Source organism: Pelobates fuscus, chromosome 1 (assembly GCF_036172605.1).
Source record: "Pelobates fuscus isolate aPelFus1 chromosome 1, aPelFus1.pri, whole genome shotgun sequence".
NCBI classification, from domain to species: domain Eukaryota; kingdom Metazoa; phylum Chordata; class Amphibia; order Anura; family Pelobatidae; genus Pelobates; species Pelobates fuscus.
In genome coordinates this window covers 232,605,967-232,625,277 of record NC_086317.1, presented here as the reverse complement: position 1 = coordinate 232,625,277, position 19,311 = coordinate 232,605,967, and the positions used below count along the sequence as shown (strand labels likewise).

The window sequence follows — 19,311 nt, the reverse complement described above, 5'->3', positions numbered from 1 at the left end:
CAGGAGAGAGGGCTCTGTAAAACCGGTCTGAGCCGGAAAGCCATGCTGGCAGGGGTTTTAAAAGATACTTTTACTAACTTCTGAACCCCTGGTCTGATTCATGCCATTTTTTTAATATGTTGTTCCCCTGAATGGATTGATTGTGGATATGTATTTTTATGTGAATGTGATGTATGGTTTTAGAGTTATGAAAGTTGGGTAGAAAGTATGTTTTAACTGTATAATTGAGTTTCCTCTCAGGATAAGGGGAGGGAATATGTGGGATGTAACTGATGTGTGAGTGGTTGTTTTATACCTCCCTGTGGGCGGACCTGTATTTGTAACAACTGCAATAAAAACCAGGCTGGGTGTGCCAGCACCTCAGACCTCTTCTGACCCTCAATACGTAGCCTTGTCTCGTTATTGGAGGGAACTGCTATATCACACTGGGGATTGCTATGCTCTGCATATTCACCTGAGCTTTAATCACTTAGCTCTTTTAAGAGCTGGTTCCGGATACGCTCTCCTGGAGGAGAGGTCTTCCCCACACGGTCCTGGAGGACAGAAGCCGATCCAGGGTGGAAGGAAGACGGCGAGGCTCCAGTTAAGCTTCGGCGGTTGTGGAGTCTGCGGTGGCTGTGGTGTCCGGTGCGGTGCTTGTGGTCCTCGGCGCAAGCTAGGAAGCGTCCATCAACGGAGGGTACTCGGTCGGAGTACACGGAGCTCCGTTACATACCCCTTAAGGAAGAATGTCCCTGAGGGCCTCCTGACACCATAACAACACCATTTAGATGATGTTTAGTTGTTTCGGTGCCAGGAGTGTCCCTTTAACTAGTTGTGTGATTCAGATTTCAACTTACTGCAATTTACTGCAAGTTAAATATGTTTCCAGTGTGGCTAATTTGGCCTTACATTTTAGATTCACTTTAATTTCCCCACAGTTCTCACTTTGCTCAATAACCTTGACAGCAGGCCTCCTAATTGCCCCCATTTTAGGGTCCTGCACTCCTAATGCTAGCTGGTTTTTTTTTTTTTAAGGAAACACACAGATAGACAACATTTTGGCAAACACACAAGCTTTGGCAAGTCTCTTTACACATGCCCAGTTTACTGTAAATATAGTGCACTAATTAAACCAATTACAAATAGAGGCTGTGTCAACATATAGTCACATGACTTAAAGGATCCCATAATGTATCAACCAAACATATCTCATGACTAAAGGGACACTTCAGAAGAAAAAAATAAAATTATGAAGAGTGTCTTCTTTTTTGCAGATTTCAATGGAAATTGGAACCTTTATAAATTAGGGATTATTCTAGCTTTAGTGAACAAAGAATCTAAATGTTATTAACGACAGGAGGCAAATATTTGCTTAAGCTTTCTTTACTGAATCTCCCAGCAGCAAAGAAACAGTTAACAATGATGTAAAAAAAAATTCAACCAATCAGAGTGCACAACATTGTCCTATTGTGTCATCAAGCTCCTCCCAACTCCTCATTTTTACTGTAGCCAAAATTGGCATATGATCAACCATGTAAATGATGGAATACGAAGAACAGTAGTCCAAAATGCAGATCCTTCAGTGAGATCAACCATGTAAACAAATAACCAATAAACTGTAAACTTTGTTGTAGTGATAGTAAACGGTCTTCACACTAGAAGAAAACAGAAAAAGTCTGTGAAAGTATAGACTTACGTCTATCTTCTGTCTGTACTCCCACCTCTGTTGCTTGCCTTCAAGACTTCTCGAGGGCTGCACCGTTCCTCACTTCCCTCCTCCGTTAGATGCTCACCCAGTCTCCACTCCTTCAAAAAATCATTAAAAACCCACTTCTTCATAAAAGCGTATCATTTAAACTGTTAATAGGCTCCTGACTGATTCCTCTCTTGCAACTATCATTAGTCCAATACTATCCTTACATTTTGTATTACTTTACCCCACTCCTTCTAGCATGTAAGCTCATTGAGCAGGGCCCTCAATCCCTCTGTACCTGTGTGTCCAACTTGTCTGGTTACAACTACATGTCTGTTCGTCCACCCATTGTAAAGTGCTGCGGAATTTGTTGGCTCTATATAAATAATAACATAATAATAATAATAGACAAGAGAAACCAATCTTATAGTTAATAGTAATTAACATTAGTAACTAGCATAGTTAAAAATGAATGAGTGAAATGTAAATTCTTGAACATAATCCATAAATGCACTACCTTTGTTGCAAAAATTAAGGTTGTAATGAATATGTACCCCACTTACCTTGAAGTGAGGGATTGTGATAGTAAGGGAGGGAAAATATTCGCCTCCTGTCGTTAATAAAATTTAGATTATTGTTCACTAACGCTAGAATAATCCCTAATTTTATGGCAAGACAGCTTCATATTTGCTATTTTAATGCTCACCTTTGATAGAAGAAACAGCACGTTGCATAGGTTTGAAATAGAAGGTACGAAAGTGGATTCCTTGGACCAATCCGCAGAGGATAGAATGTCTGATAGAGAACTGCTGCTCCTCTGACTGAATGAGCCCCAAAGGAAGGATCAATCCCTGCTTGGGTAAATAACCATCTAAACCAATTTGCAATCGTGGGAGAGGAGACCAGTTTGTGCGGTCGGACATAAGAGACAGGAAGGCGACCCGAAGGAGTACACAGAGCAGCCGTTGTATCAATATAATATCAAACTCAATCAGCAACGCAGAGGGATGGTCTGCCCAAAAAGTATGGGTAAAAAACGGAAGAATAATTTGTCTTTGTATGTCTGGTGATATTAAATCTAACTCCGTCATGTGTGAAAGCCACAGCATGGTAGTCAAACACTCGAATGTCCGAAACCCTCCGGAAGGATACTAAACATAGGAGTAATGCCAACTTAGCAGAGAGTTGGTGTAGAGACAAGGCCTTATTAGAAGGCCAGGATTACAAGAAGGAAAAAACCTGGGTGACATTCCAGAAATTAGTATATCTGGGGTTAGAAGGTCTGGCTAAGCGAATGCCCCGTAGAAGTCTACAAATGGAGGGATGTTTCCCTATCAACGAATTATCAATGAGTTGTGAGCAGCAGAAATTGCAGATCGGAACACAATCGATCTATAGAATTTTTCCTGGTCAAAGAGGGTAGATAGAAAGTTTAGAATGGCTGTAAGAGGTGCTGAAAAAGGATCAATATCCCTTTCCAGACACCAGCAGACCCATGTCTACCATGCAGAGAGATAAGCGCGTCTAGCTCCTGGGGCCCATGAGTCCCATATCTTGAGCTGTTTCCAAAAGTCCTGTGACATTCCAAGATCCCCTGAAATGGTCAAAGCTACAAGCTGGAGATGGTATTGAAGAGCGAGAGGATGACAGTCCCCTACTGAGCTCTTGAGGATGTCAGGGAATCTGAAGTGGAAATCAATCAATAAATTGATTATTTTGTGTATCTGCCCCTGGCCAAATTAAAGAAACAGTGCATGCACGCTCCCTGAAGTAATTCACACCAGACACAAGTTTCAGGTTAATGAAGAACTTGAGGAATGTTTATTCAGAGGGGCAGGCGACCCCTTATAAAGCACAATTACATCATAAGCATTGTCAGAGATAACATAGAATTATAAATCAGTAATTGGTTAAGTGTTAAGTGGTTCATTCAAAGCACATCCTACTGGGTGTGCCATCTTATGTCATTACTGTCGTCATGAAGTTCTCCCCCGGATTCCAGCACCATCTTGGAAATGAGAGTGTTTGGTCGATGGGTGGGGTACTCCTGAGTGACATCTAGTGGTGATTTTAGTAATTTATTGAATAATACTGATTATAACTAAATGGAGTAAATAGGCATTTTACTAACTAAAATTAGGGTAATATTTCATTTCCACAACAGTCCCCCCTTAAAATGACTATTTACTAAAAAGACAACTACAGTAAGCAATCACAAATTTAAAACAAGCCATAAAACAGACAAGGAGAGCAAGGAAAATGAACATTTAGAAGACAGCCACGCCTATCTGGGTCAGAACCTTTTGCTAGCCATTCATCCATCAAACCATCTACCCCATGAATTAATGGTTCCTGAAACCCTTTTAATTCTTCAGAGGGGCACCCTAGCTTCTCTATTGTTAAGGTTATGTTACCATATGAACCTGTGGTATCTTGAATGAAGGTACAACATGTCATGTCATAGTATCTGGGAGTATCTTACATACTCCTCCTTTCTTCGCAAAAAACATTGTGTCTAGGGCCATCTGGGCTGTGTCTTGTAAGAGTTAAGCCAGCTCTTGTAAGGAATCTCTAGTATAATTAACAAAGCGCTGTTGGATGTAATAAATATAGTAAATGCAAATCAAAATATCATTAGCAGTGATGGTTGGGGAAATGGACTCAAACTTTGTCTTTTACTGTGAAATCATCTGGTACCCCCCTTGGTACACCAATGGCATCAATATATATGTGTGGGTCAAACTTCCCTTTACAGGGGTGCTCCTTTTTGTCCTGAAGCATGAATGTGGTATGTCCAGAGTACCTTGTCATGTATTATGTGTATGGACATAATAACCTTGGCTAGGGCACATTTACTTATTCATCATAGTATGAAACCTGTCCCATGCTACATCAGTGTAGGTGGACTTAGATCATTTAGTCAATATTAATATAACCACAAACTCAAGATGGGCAGATAATCCTGAAGAAGCTTGGCGTCTGAATCTTTTTAGCTTCACGAGGTCTCCTTTTGGGGTCCTCGGCTTTCCATCGATGGCAGGTGGTCAGGTGTTATTATAGCCATCAAAACACCTACTTGTTGATATGTTTTTTTTTTCTTTTTCTTCTAACAAGTAACTTTTCCTTTAGAGTCAAAGGTTTGTCAAGATCAACAAACTTTACTTCCCATGTAGCAGAGATAGGCTTGAATCTGTAATGGTGAATCCACTGAGTGGTCTCTGCAACTTTCACGATGCACTACTGGGTATATGGTCTTGGTTGTCACATTGATGACCGGCTAGGTCCCTGGCCATCCTGACAAAATGTCCATTATAACTAGTGCATATTTGAACCGGCAACTCTTTGGCACCTGGATATAGTCACTTGGATTCTTGAAAGGGATAGTGAGAGTTAGCTAGATGCTTAGGATTCCCCAACGTGGGTAATATTTCATTTCCACAACTGAATCGAAGTAATAGGAGTGGATAATTCACTGATATTTCCAGAAGAGTGTATTATAACACAAAGGGGTTATAACGACTATCGTGACTACAAGAGCTTTGACCCTGTAAAGAGTGCGTAGGATCATGGAAAAAGGTGGGAATGCATAAGCTCCAGTCTCTGGCCAAGAGTGAAGAAATGCATAGAGTGCCAGGAATTGGGGGTCTGAAAGCCAGCTGAAATATGCCTCCGTCTGGTGGTTCAATCGAGACGCCAATAGGTCTAATGTGAGAGGTCTGTGTTGAAAAATTAGAGGATCCAATTGGTAAAGATCCTTTGTAAGATCGGACAGTAGTCTGGATCGGGATCCTCCCAGTCGATTCACATAAAGTACTGCTGAGACGTTGTCCATTCGCAAAACTAGGGAGAAATTGAAAAAATATTTTGCAAAACTGGGGATCGCAAAGGATCCTGCGATTAATTTGAGGCAATTGATGTGAACAACCTGTTCCGAAGGAGACCATAGTCCTCTGGTGGACATCTCTGAGCAGGTTACGCCCCATTCCAGCAGGCTGGCATCGGACTCCTGAATGAAGTCTGATTGCGACCCCAAGATGGCTTTGCCGTTCCAGGCTTTCATGTTGTGAAGCCACCAGTGAAGTCCTATATGGATTTCGTCCATTAGGAAAATCAATTGATCGTAGAAGGGGGACCGGTGTAGGTAAAATGTTTTTATACACTGTATAGTTCGGTAATGTAAACGTCCCGGGTATACTGCCTGGATGGAGGCAGAAAGGAGACCTATAACATGAGCTAGGTCGCAAAAGCAAATCCGTCGAACGGATAATAATTTTAGAATTTCTTTCTTTATAGATTTGATTTTGGTGGAAGGCAGTTTTAAAATCGCCTGTTCTGAATCTATTTGAAATCCGAGAAACTGAACCCTCTGTGAAGGTTCCAGATCCGATTTCTGAAAATGTATAACAAAGCCCAAGTTTTGTAGCAAAGCAGTTAGTAGTAAGCGTGGATCCTGGGCCATGATCAGGATGTCATCCAGATATATAATGGAATTAATCCCTTGAGAGTGGAGTAACGCCATGCCTGGTTTCATCAATTTTGTGAAACACCATGATGCTGAGCAAAGGCCAAAGGGAAGGCATGTCAACTGCCAAATTTCTCCTCGCCATAGGAAGCCCGGTGGTTGTGGGTGACAGGTACTGTGAAATATGCGTCTTTGAGATTGAATCTGGAGAACCAATCTCCCAGGCAAAGGAGGTCCCTGAGAAGATGGATGCTCTCCATCTTGAAATGGCGATATCTGACATGATTCAAATCCCTCAGATTGATGATTGGACGAAGATCTGCTGTCTTTTTGCGGACTAGGAAGATGTTGCTGAGAAAGGTACATGGGAAAGGCGACTGTTCAATTGCCCCTTTTTCCCTGAGGTTGCCCAACTCTGCTTGCAACGATAAATCGTCTGTTATAGATATCCATATTGGTGTTGGAGGTGTATCCTGAAATGGGGGTGAGAAAGTCTATTTTGAAACCCTTGACTGTGTGTAGGATCTATTGAACCTGTGAAAGTAATTCCCACTGTTGGAAAAAATGGGTTAATCAGCCTGCAATAGGTACATTGAAAAAAGGAAGGTTTATTACCTGGAGCAATGCATCTGCCTAGGGAGGCAGATCCACGTCCCCCGCATGGATCCTCTATTGGTAAATAACTGGCGGTGGTGAGGTCGGGTGGTCCACGTCCTCCTGAATTCCAATAGTTTGTGGGACGAGGCCTGTAGCCTGTGAAGGCTGGTGACTGCCTCTGTAGCAACCAGCTCTTCCAGAAAAACGCTGTGGTTGAGAGCCTATTGTCCTCCCCACCCCCCCTGAGAGGCGGGTGGGGGCCCTAAATTAGAATAAGGGGGGGGGACCTATTGTCCTCCCCCCAACCTCCACTACTGGGTGGTGGGTGGGGGCCCTAAATGTTTTTTTTGTATTTTATTTATTTAAAAAAAAAATCAGACTTGTACCAGCCCTTCATACAATTGTGTAAACAATGTGCTTTGGTGCAATGTCATCATCAATATGATACTGCTTAATATTCTACCCATCTCTCCCTCCCCCCACCCCCCATTTCTATATTTTTCTTAGTATTTGGTTTCTTGTTTATCTATCCAGGGCCGGACTGGCCTACCGGGATACCGGGAAATTTCCCGGTAGGCCGCCGACCCTGGGGCCGCTTTGACATGTGGCTGCACCCACAAGACAGGAAAATATTTCCTGTTTGTCCTTCCGCGGCTGCGCTTCTGCAGCTCATTAAAAAATTAGAGCCGCGAGCGCAAAGATTTTCCTTCACCAGCCGCCGGATGTGAGCGGCATATGACGTCATATCCGGCGGCTGCGCGGTGGCGGCTCCGCGGCGGCGGCTCTACACTGCACAGCATAGCGGCGGCCGGCGCATCCCTTCCCTGCCCTGCCTGTGCAGACCATCCAGGACCATCACTATTGAGCTGAGTTGAAGTACAGGTAGGAGTAAAGGGGCTTGGGGGACCTATTGTTTATTACATTTGGGGAGTGCATTAGGGGGGAGCCTATTTAATACACTGCTGGCCCCCCTCAGGGAAAAGAGGAGAGGAATTGGGGCACTATCTATAGGGGGAGGGATTGGGGCACTATCTATAGGGGGAGGGATTGGGGCACTATCTATGGGGGGAGGGATTGGGGCACTATCTATGGGGGGAGGGATTGGGGCACTATCTATGGGGGAAGGGATTGGGGCACTATCTATGGGGGGAGGGATTGGGGCACTATCTATGGGGGGAGGGATTGGGGCACTATCTATGGGGGAGGGATTGGGGCACTATCTATGGGGGAGGGATTGGGGCACTATCTATGGGGGAGGGATTGGGGCACTATCTATGGGGGAGGGATTGGGGCACTATGTATGGGGGAGGGATTGGGGCACTATCTATGGGGGAGGGATTGGGGCACTATCTATGGGGGAGGGATTGGGGCACTATCTATGGAGGAGGGATTGGGGCACTATCTAATGGGGCACTATCTATGGGGGGGATTGGGGCACTACCTGTGGGGGGGGGGATTGGGGCACTACCTGTGTGTGGGGGGGGGGAATTGGGGCACTATCTGTGGGGGAGGGATTGGGGCACTATCTGTGGGGGAGGGATTGGGGCACTATCTGTGGGGGAGGGATAGGGGCACTATCTATGGGGGAGGGATAGGGGCACTATCTATGGGGGAGGGATTGGGGCACTATCTATGGGGGAGGGATTGGGGCACTATCTATGGGGGAGGGATTGGGGCACTATCTATGGGGGAGGGATTGGGGCACTATATATGAGGAGAGGGGTTGGGGCACTATCTATGGGGGAGGGATTGGGGCAATACTTATGAGGAGTGGGATTGGGGCACTATCTATGAGGAGTGGGATTGGGGCACTATCTATGAGGAGAGGGTTTGGGGCACTATCTATGAGGAGGGGGATTGGGGCACTATCTATGGGGGAGGGATTGGGGTACTATATATGAGGAGGGGGATTGGGGCACTATCTATGGGGGGGATTGGGGCAATACTTATGAGGAGTGGGATTGGGGCACTATCTATGAGGAGTGGGATTGGGGCACTATCTATGAGGAGATGGTTTGGGGTACTATATATGAGGAGGGGGATTGGGGCACTGTCTATAAGTTGAGTGATTGGGGTACTATATATGAGGAGGGGGGGCACTATCTATGGGGGAGGGATTGGGGCAATACTTATATGAGGAGAGGGTTTGGGGCACTATCTATGAGGAGAGGGTTTGGGGCACTATCTATGAGGAGATGGTTTGGGGCACTATCTATGAGGAGATGGTTTGGGGCACTATCTATGAGGAGATGGTTTGGGGCACTATCTATGAGGAGATGGTTTGGGGCACTATCTATGAGGAGATGGTTTGGGGCACTATCTATGAGGAGATGGTTTGGGGCACTATCTATGAGGAGATGGTTTGGGGCACTATCTATGTGGAGGGGAATTGGGGCACTATATATGAGGAGGGGAATTGGGGCACTATATATGAGGAGGGGATTGGGGCACTGTCTATGAGGAGGGGGATTGGGGCACTGTCTATAAGTTGAGTGATTGGGGCAATATCTATGGGGGAGGGATTGGGGTACTATCTATGGGGAGGTGGACTGGGGGGTAGAATGTATACTATCTATGGGGTTAGGAGGAAATTGAGTACTAGGAGGAGAATATAGTACTATATACGGGGGAGAAGAGGTGAGTAGGTTACTTCTATGGGAGAGATTGGGTACTATCTATAGAGGAAGAGGAGGAACATAGGCTATGAACTATGGGGGGAAGGGAATGGGCTACTAACTACAGAGGGCAAAGACTAGGCTTCTTCTACCTATGGGAAATAGGAGGGGGAAAACAGACTATGGAGCAGTAATGGGCTACAAGCTATTGGAGATGGAAATGGACTACAGACAATGAGGGATACAAATTGACCACTTCATTCACAAGAACAGTTTGACCCACTACACACTTCTGCACCTTTACGCTCATCAAACCTCCAGACACATCCCTGCATTCACACACACACACACAGACTCTCCACACACACACACGTCCCTACATTTAAACACATTGACCTGCTCCATATTTATGCACCTGTATCCACACAAAGTACATACAAATATGGCCCTGCATTTACACACACACATAAAACTATCAATACAAATATGCCTCTGCATACACACAAATTGAAGTTGTGTACATACTTGAATAAATAAAATGTAATTTAAAAAAAAAAATACTGTGCACAAGCATTTGAGGTGGCTCATAACGTTTCACATCTGGCTGGCAACTCAACCCCTTCTAATCTGCATTCACACACCAACATTCCCCTGCACTCCACTATCCTGCTCCAGTTGCTAATTTATACACATAATATAAATATATATATATATATACACTCACACACAAGGCTCAATGACATGGGGCTGGCATAGATTTTTTCCAGGGCTGCTGTGTATCCCCAGTCCGGCCCTGTATCTATCCTTCATGTTTAGTTCCCAGAGAGTGTGAGAGCTTACTATATCTGGTTTGATTTATATAGTTTACTATTCTATTTGTCTGTCTGCCCGGTTCAGGGTTGTTTTACCCTCCTTCTTTTTTTTTCTCTTTATCTGAGAGAGAAGAAGTAAAGTCTTATGTGGGGCACCAACAGCTTAGTAGATCATCCAATCTATTTATCCATGTATCCCAGTCCTCTATTTGTTTATATGTTTCCCAAGTTTACTAGTATGCCTCTTTCCATTCATTATACAGAGATATGCACACGTTAACAATGAAATAAACCAAGCTCAACACTTATGTGGAGGATCCCCTCAACCTTCACAAACAAATACAACCAGACAAAGAGAAATATACTTTTAGTGATTACTTTTATGTCATCCAATTGTCCCTTTTTTGAAATATGAATCACAGTATTTACACTTTTATTTCTTATATAGCTATACTATAATTTTTTATGTATATGACTTTAAGTGGACTCTGACATCAAGTATGTTTTTTAAATATTCCTTTACACATTTATTTTCGTATTTTAAACTGATGAAATTGTTTCAATTATAATGCACCTATTTATTCATTTGCTAAGAATTTGATAGTTACTCTTCTTTTCCCTTTCTATACCCGTTTTCCACTCATTTATTTAATTTACGAGTGTGGAACGCATATTTGCGTTCCACACAATACCGGAAGTATATGCACCTTATACGGACATGAAAGAGAGGCTTGGACAGCGAGATTGGAACGCAAATGATGGCATGATGGGATTGGCCACACAGATGGCGGGATTTTCGAATCCAGGACTTAAAAGACGGACGGAGACTTTTTCTGCTTGCAGACCTTCTTTTTTGCCCCTGAGGAAGTCCGAATTCGGACGAAACGCGTAGGGCGGAGGGACCACAACAGCACCTTTGGACTTTATTTGTATTTTGATTTTTTATTTTTCATTTTATTTTATTTTATTTTATGTTTAAAGTCCATTTTTATATATGTTCTAAATTCAGCGATTTCTTATCAGCTATGGGAGGAAGGATGTCGACACCATAATCCCTTTTTGATACGCTGCATTACAACTGAATTTCTGTAAGTGTAACTTAATAAAATCCCATTGCTATATATTATATCGGTGCACTATGGTTTGTGTGTCTCTCCTTCTCCAATAAGGTCTTAAAGAAGATTGCAGAGACTCCGTCAAGTCCTCAAAGATTGCTATACGCCTATACTGCGCTTCCTTTCTGTGAATGCAATTTTACTAGCGCATTATATGGTGTTAAAACCAACTACACTATGTTCTTTTATGTTTATTTGTAGATTGTATTTTTTGCAAAGAGAAATATAAGTGGAGCTCTAGAATACCTGACAATGAGATGAATATGCTCAATTATAATCCTTCACAGCGATCTGTAAATAATATATGGCATATACATAGTGCAGATAGTATGTACAATTGAAATATAAATAAGAATATGGTAATTCACAACTCACAAAGGTAGAGCCAACTGATCACCTGGCTCTAGTGTGTAGCGCTCTGGGATCTTTTTAAGGGAGATCCACCACCCACTTGTATATCCTTCTGATTTCCTCCTCCTTCAGGTTCATGTGCAGGAATGTGCTAGGCCGTCCCGGCGTTAATGGGCTTAAAGCGGCACTGTCATGCCGAATCCCATTTTTTTTTAACCCCCCTCCCGCCTCCACTACATCCAATTGACCCCCTAGTCACCCCCAAATACCCCTAAGCCCCCCACATTACCTATTTTTTATTCTTTATCTTCTGCCCCGATCTTTATTCAGGGCACCGCCATCTTTGTGTGGGTAGGTGAAGTCCCTGTGGGACACGTCATCTGCCCACACTAGATAGACTGTAAGATACCCGCACATGCCCAGTGAAACACCTGGACATGCGAACGGGAATTTCACCTATTCATTCATTCATCAGACAGACGAATGAATGAATAGAAAAAATCAGACGAACAAACTAACACTGGGTATCAGTGTTCGTTTGTTCGTTCAGTTTATTACAAGGAGGGAGCTACCGGCGTGCAGCTCCCTCCTTGTAATATGTAACTATAGAAGCGGCAGGGAGCAGTGCTCCCCACCACTTCATAAGCCCCCCAGGTCCCCCTCTCACTCTATGGGGGTCAATATGACCCCCATAATAGCATAAGGGAGATTAAAATCTCCCCAATGCCCCTACTTGCTATACCGCTATACCGCGAGTAGGGGTATGTCCACTAAACAGTGAGCAGCCTGTGGCGGTGGGTGGGGGCCCTAATAAAACAATAAGGGGGGGGCCTACTGTCCTCCCCCCGGCCCCCACCCCTGCGCGGTGGGTGGGGGCCCTAATAAAACAATAAGGGGGGGGGGCTATTGTCCTCCCGCCACGGCCCCCACCCCTGCTCGGTGGGTGGGGGCCCTAATAAAATAATAAGGGGGGAGACCTACTGTCCTCCCCCTGGCCCCCATCCCTGAGCGGTGAGTGGGGGCCCTAAATAAAGATAGGGGGGGGGACCTACTGTCCTCCCCCCCGGCCCCCACCCCTGAGCGATGGGTGGGGGCCCTAAATAAAGATAGGGGGGGACCTACTGTCCTCCCCCCTGGCCCCCACCCCTGCGCGGTGGGTGGGGGCCCTAATAAAACAATTAGGGGGGGGGACCTACTGTCCTCCCCCCCTGGCCCTCACCCCTGCGCGGTGGGTGGGGGCCCTAATAAAATAAGAAGGGGGGGACCTACTGTCCTCCCCCCTGGCCCCCACCCCTGCACGGTGGATGGGGGCCCTAATAAAATAATAAGGGGGGGGACATGGATAAAAAAAATGTTGCGCTCGTTTTTTTTTTTTAAATTGCGACGGGTATGATGGATTTTTATTTGGCCTTTTTGGGGGCTGAAGAAAGAAGAATTTAGAAAAAAGAAGACGTCAAATGGTAAGTTTAATTTTTTTTTTTTTTACAGGTTAGTTATTTTATTCCCCCCTCACTATTTTTAGGGTGAGGGGGGTAGGTAGGGGATAGAATGTTTTGGGGTGGGTGGTGGGGGGGGGTGACTAGGGGCTTGGGACCCCTAGTCACCTTGATGGGGGGGTTCATTTAGGGCCCCCACGCACCGCACAGGGATGTGGGCCAGAGGGGAAGACAGTAGGTCCCCCCCCCCTTATTGTTTTATTAGGGCCCCCACCCACCGCGCAGGGGTGGGGGCCAGGGGGGGAGGACAATAGGTCCCCCCCTTATTGTTTTATTAGGGCCCCCACCCACCGCGCAGGGGTGGGGGCCAGGGGGGAGGACAGTAGGTCCCCCCCTTATTGTTTTATTAGGGCCCCCACCCACCGCGCAGGGGTGGGGGCCAGGGGGGGAGGACAGTAGCCCCCCCTTATCGTTTTATTAGGGCCCCCACCCACCGCGCAGGGGTGGGGGCCAGGGGGGGAGGACAGTAGCCCCCACATTGTTGTTTTATTAGAGCCCCCACTGTGCAGGGGTGGGCAGGGGTGTATCTATAACGAGGCAAACAAGGCATTTGCCTAGGGCGGCACTTGCCAATGGGGCGGCAAAATGCCTTGTTTGCTTAGTGATAGTTACACCATAATATCACAACTATATATTTAATTTTTTTTTCTGTCCGTTGCTTCACTATGCGGCACCGCCGGTGTTCTGTCACATCTCTATACACCGGCGCCGCATAGTGAAGGAGTTCCAGTTCCTGTTCCTCCTCCTCCTCCTCCTCCTCCAGACTTCCTCCCGACCTCCCCTGCCTTTTACGGAAGCGCGTTGCCGTCGTGACGTCACACGGAGGTGGAGTCACGGGCCGGCAACGCTAGGGTGAGCCTTATGTCCTCGAGCTGCACACTGAGCCCAGGCCCCAATGCACTGATCGGAGCCTGCTGTCTACCTGTCTACAGAACTGTAAGTATTTAAATTACAGTCATTCACTAAAAATAAATTACTCACTTGTTTTATAGGGTAAGGGGGCTGGGTGGTTAGAGGGGAAGGATTAGGTAGGGGTTAATACTGATCTCTAGCTGCACATTGTTTAAAAAAAAAAAATCTGTAAAATACTGTATATAACCATTTTATTTAATGTATTTGTGCTAATGTCTGTGCTGTTGGAGAAGGGGGGGGGTGGGAGTGAAGGGCAGTATTACACAATCTTTATATATCTTTTTTATACATGTAAAGATTGTGTAACACTGCCCTTCACTCCCCCTCCCCCCCCCCCTTCTCCAACAGCACAGAAATTAGCACAAATACATTAAATAAAATGGCTGCCTGTATCATTATTCTAAAAATTAAAAAAAGCACAACTTCTGACATAAATACTTTGTATTTACAGATTACTTTTTATATATTTGTTATGCATATGCAAGTAATCTCCAAAATAAAAAAATGTTTGCAGACGCTAAAAATCAAACTAGGAATGTGCATAGTTTTTTTGTTTTTTTTTGTTAAATAACTTTTAGATGATAGACATTTTATTTATTTGTGATGATTCTTTTTCTTCTCTATATTCAAGGGACACTATAGTCACCAGAACCACAACAGCTAAACGTAGTAGTTCTGGTGTCTATATCATGTCTCTGCAGGCTTTTTAATGTAAACACTTGCTTTTCAGAAAAAAGGCAGTATTTACTTTACTGCCCAGGAATAACTCTAGTGGCCACTCATCAGACGGCAACTAGAGGTGCTTCCTAGTCCAGTGTTGCACAACGTGTAGCACTGGCATTCACGCTGAACACTCCTCATAGAAATGCATTGATTTAATGCATCTCTATGAGGAGATGCTGATTGGTGCAGCACAGTGTTTTGCCACACATGCGCAATAGCCTCCCAATGCTTTCCTATGGGAAAGTAGTGGTTGGCTGATATATACTCAGACACTGCACATTTTTGTGTGGGAAGCCGGGATCCAGGGGGCCCAAGTAAATTCTTGCCCAGGGTCCAATCAATATTAAAGACGGCCCTGCCCCTCGCACTTGCCGCTCTCTCTGCTCTGTCCCTGCTTCCTGATTAATGTCTGACTGTTGCCACGGAGAGCAGACAGCAAGCCGACCTCCCACAAGAAGCAGCATGCTCCTTCAGAGCCTCCTTCCATTATAGCCGGGCAGCACGTGCTACGTCTGTTGATTTTCACTGACGCTATTAGGTTTATTTTCACTGACGCTATTGCGGTTGATTTTTATTGACGCTATGCCTGTTTTTTACTGATGCTATGCCTGTTGATTTTCACTGACGCTATGCCTGTTGATTTTCATTGACGCTATGGCGGTTGATTTTCATTGACGCTATGGCGGTTGATTTTCATTGACGCTATGGCGGTTGATTTTTACTGATGCTATGCCGGTTGATTTTTACTGATGCTATGCCGGTTGATTTTTACTGATGCTATGCCGGTTGATTTTCATTGACGTTATGTCGGTCGATTTTTACTGATGCTTTGCCGGTTGATTTTTACTGATGCTATGCTGGTTGATTTTCATTGACGTTATGTCGGTCGATTTTTTTACTAATTCTATGTCGCTTGATTTTTACTGATGCTATGTCGGTTGATTTTCACAGCATTGGTACTATCCTTAGCAGCCATGAGTGACGGGCGAAAAAGGCTAAGTGGAGCAGGTTACCGAAAAAATGCAAAAATTAGGCGTGAAAAACAAGCCAGGGAGCTTGAACAGACAGGAAAAATTGAATTATTTTTCTCAAAACCTGTGGCTTCTTCTAATACTGAGCAGGGTGAGGAGGTAGTTGAAGATTTAACTGCTGACATCTGTGAAACTGATGTAGTTGCTACATGCAGTTATGATACTTCACTAGCTACCAGTAGTTCTAGTATTGCAAGAGAAACTAAGACTTCTGAATCAGGTCCTTTGAGTTCAGTAGAATTTGATGATCCTGTTGTACAAATAGGAGTGAGCTCTGACCCTGCTGAATGGGTTTTAAATGATTGCACCAGAGACCATGTGGCTAAACATGGAATAATTCAAAATGAGAATCTGGATTTTACACAGTCGAGAAGGCTTTATGCTGACCATTCTAGATTGCTAACCAAACACCTTTTTGAAAAAGAAAACTTTAATGGAGAGAAACAAAAAAGGAGCTATTTGGTTTACTCCAAAAGCAAAGGAGTAGTGTTTTGTGCTCCATGTCGTTTATTTGGTGGCAAATCCCAGTTGGCAGAAAGTGGCTTCAATGACTGGAAAAATGGCACGGCTCGATTAAATGAGCACGAGCGTTCAGCTGAACACAAATCCTGCGTGCTATCTTTAAAATCAAGAGCATGTGCACTGGGGAGAATTGATGAAAGTCTTACCAAGCAGCGTTTTGATGAAATTCAGTATTGGAGAAATGTTTTAAAAAGAGTTGTTGCTGCAGTTAAGGCACTTGGCACTCGAGGACTTGCTTTCAGAGGGAAAGATGACCGTTTTGGTTCCACACACAGCGGAAACTACATGATGATGTTCGAATTTCTGTCAGAATTTGACCCATTTATAGCAGAACACATTGCCCGTTACGGCAATGCAGGAAAAGGAGTCACATCTTACCTCTCATTCGCTACCTGTGAGCAGTTTATTCAGCTTATGGCAGATTCTGTTACAAAGCAGATAGTTAAGGAGGCAAAGGCTGCTAAATATTACTCTATCAGTGTTGATTCAACACCTGATAGCTCCCACACGGATCAGCTGGCCTTCATCTTAAGGTATGTCAAGGAAGATGGCTTACCGGTTGAGCGCTTTATTCGTTTTATTCCAAATCCTGGTCATAAATCGGAACAACTGGCTGAAGTGGTCCTCACCACTCTGAAGTCATATGATCTTGATATTGCCAACTGTCGTGGTCAATCATATGACAATGCAAGCAATATGTCTGGCCATTATAGAGGATTGCAAGCCAGAATTCTGGAAAGAAACCCACTTGCTGTGTATATTCCATGCTCTGCACATTCTTTAAATCTAGTAGGGAAGCATGCTGCTGAAAGTTGTCCGGAAGCCTGTTCATTCTTTGGTCTCCTACAATACCTTTACATTTTTTTTACTGCTTCCACTCACAGATGGGAGATTTTACAAGAACATCTATCATCTGTGCCAAACACTCTAGCGGTCAAGAGATTATCTGACACACGGTGGTCAGCCAGGGAAGATGCCTGTAGAAGCTTGAATCGAAATTGGACTCAAGTAATCGAAGCCTTAACAAGAATTAAGGAAAATACCGCAGAGGCACCAGGAACATGCAAGGAAGCTGAAGGTCTTCTGAATAAAATACGACGTCTGGAGACTGCACTTATGAGTGGTTTGTGGGGTACTATCCTGGATAGATTTGGTGCAGTTAGCAAAAAACTCCAAAGCATTGGCATTGATGTTGGAATTGTAGGGGAGCTGTATGAGTCACTGATCCAGTTTGTTCGAGAAACCAGAGATATATTTCCGACTTTCGAAGCTGCTGCAATGGAAAAATCAGTTGTGAAGGATTATGAGACTAAGAGGAAAGGTGCACAAGCAAGGAAAGGTTCAGCAACTTCCAGCAAGACACAGGCAGAGGAAGCCCAAGAACATTTTCGCATTAACACCTTTTATGTTATTTGTGATAACTTGGTTGCTGAACTTATAAGAAGAAAAACAGCATATGACTCTTTCTTTGGAAAGTTTAAATTTATTACTGATTTATCAAAAACTGAGCCATCAGCAATATTACAGTATGCAAACAACCTTTGTTCTTCTTACAGCAAAGACTTGGAACAGGAGTGTTTTTTTGATGAGTGCCTCCACTTTCGTTCATACCTAATAAGTTCTTCTGCAGAAGATACCTCTGTTCTGGCGATGTCCCGAATGATAAGGGAGAGAGGATTGCAAAGTATTTATTTAAATGTGGACATTGCTCTCAGAATGTTTTTGTGTACTGCAGCAACTAATTGCTCAGCTGAGCGTTCTTTCTCAACTTTGAAGCGAGTTAAGAACTACTTACGATCCAGACTGGGAGAGGAAAGATTGAACTCACTGGCAGTGTTGGCAATAGAGTCTGAACTCACAATCTCTTTGGACTATGAAGAGCTCATCAACAGCTTTGCCACACAGAGAGTTCGGCGAAAGCCACTTTAGTTTAGTTTACAAGTATGATTTAGATCTAATATTCAACAGTTTGCACTTATTTAAGTCAGAAATGTTTACAGTTTTATTTGTTGTATTCAAGTTGCATTTCAGTTTAATATATTTATATATTTAATTAAAGTTATCTAAGTTATTAAAAACCTAATCGTGTCAGTTTCAGGATGGATTGATGTAAGTAAATGGTGTGTGAAAGTCTGTGCTATGGCTAAAGTAGTGTAATGGACTGGATGTGTTGATATGTACAGTGGCATTGTCTTGTATGAATGACACAAATTGTGTATGCATGTCCAGTAACAGCTGTTGAAGCCTTGGTGCTGTTACTGCTATTATATGTAAATATTCTCTTAAAATAGATGCAACATTTGAAATGGTACAGAAAACACAAAATATTGGCCTTCGTTATTCACTTTTAAATACAGAAAGGAAGATGTGAAGCTCTAACAGGAGAGGGTGGAGCCTAAAGAGGAAGGGGTGGGGTTTACACAGGAAGGGGTGGGGTTTACACAGGAAGGGGTGGCTCTTAAACAGAGGGGTTTGGCCTTGACAGGAAGGGGTCGGTCAAATTTATATTAGGGGGGGTGCCTGAGTTTAGTCTCGCCTAGGGCAGCACAAAACCAAGATACACCACTGGGGGTGGGGGCCAGGGGGGGGGCCAGTAGGTCCCCCCCATCTTTAACCCCAACGCGGGGGGGGGGGTTATTAGGTTTTTGTTTTTTATTACAGTGAGCAGCCACAGGCTGCTCACTGCTTACTAGACATGCCCCTACTCGCGGTATAGCGAGTAGGGGCATATTATTTACTAATACTAAGTAATCTTTACTTAGTATTAGTAAATTTGGCTGAAAGACCAGTTTAGGTCTTTCAGCCTTTTAGTAGATAGCTCCCTGATACCGTGGGAATTAGGGAGTTATCTACTAAGCGGCTGCAAGATGCAGCCGCGGCAATGAATAGGATCAGAGTTTCATTCATTAGAATGAAATTCCGATACGAACAAAGTACTGAATTGCATCCTAACACCAATGGAGAAACTCTTCTCATTCTGTTAGGATGCAATTCGGCAGT

At 44.1% G+C, this 19,311-nt stretch overlaps 1 protein-coding gene across 1 annotated transcript; it reads left to right on the top strand.

Annotated features, from left to right (window-relative positions):
• Window positions 1-15,732: 15,732 nt before the first annotated feature.
• On the top strand, window positions 15,733-18,240 carry LOC134611834 (zinc finger MYM-type protein 1-like). The gene has a single exon (XM_063456135.1). It carries the CDS (start codon window positions 15,733-15,735, stop codon window positions 18,238-18,240), a length of 2,508 nt encoding a protein of 835 aa, XP_063312205.1.
• Window positions 18,241-19,311: the final 1,071 nt, after the last annotated feature.

Coding starts and splice junctions, on each gene's coding strand:
- LOC134611834 (XM_063456135.1), top strand. CDS start 15,733: ATGAGTGACGGGCGAAAAAGGCTAAGTGGAGCAGGTTACCGAAAAAAT.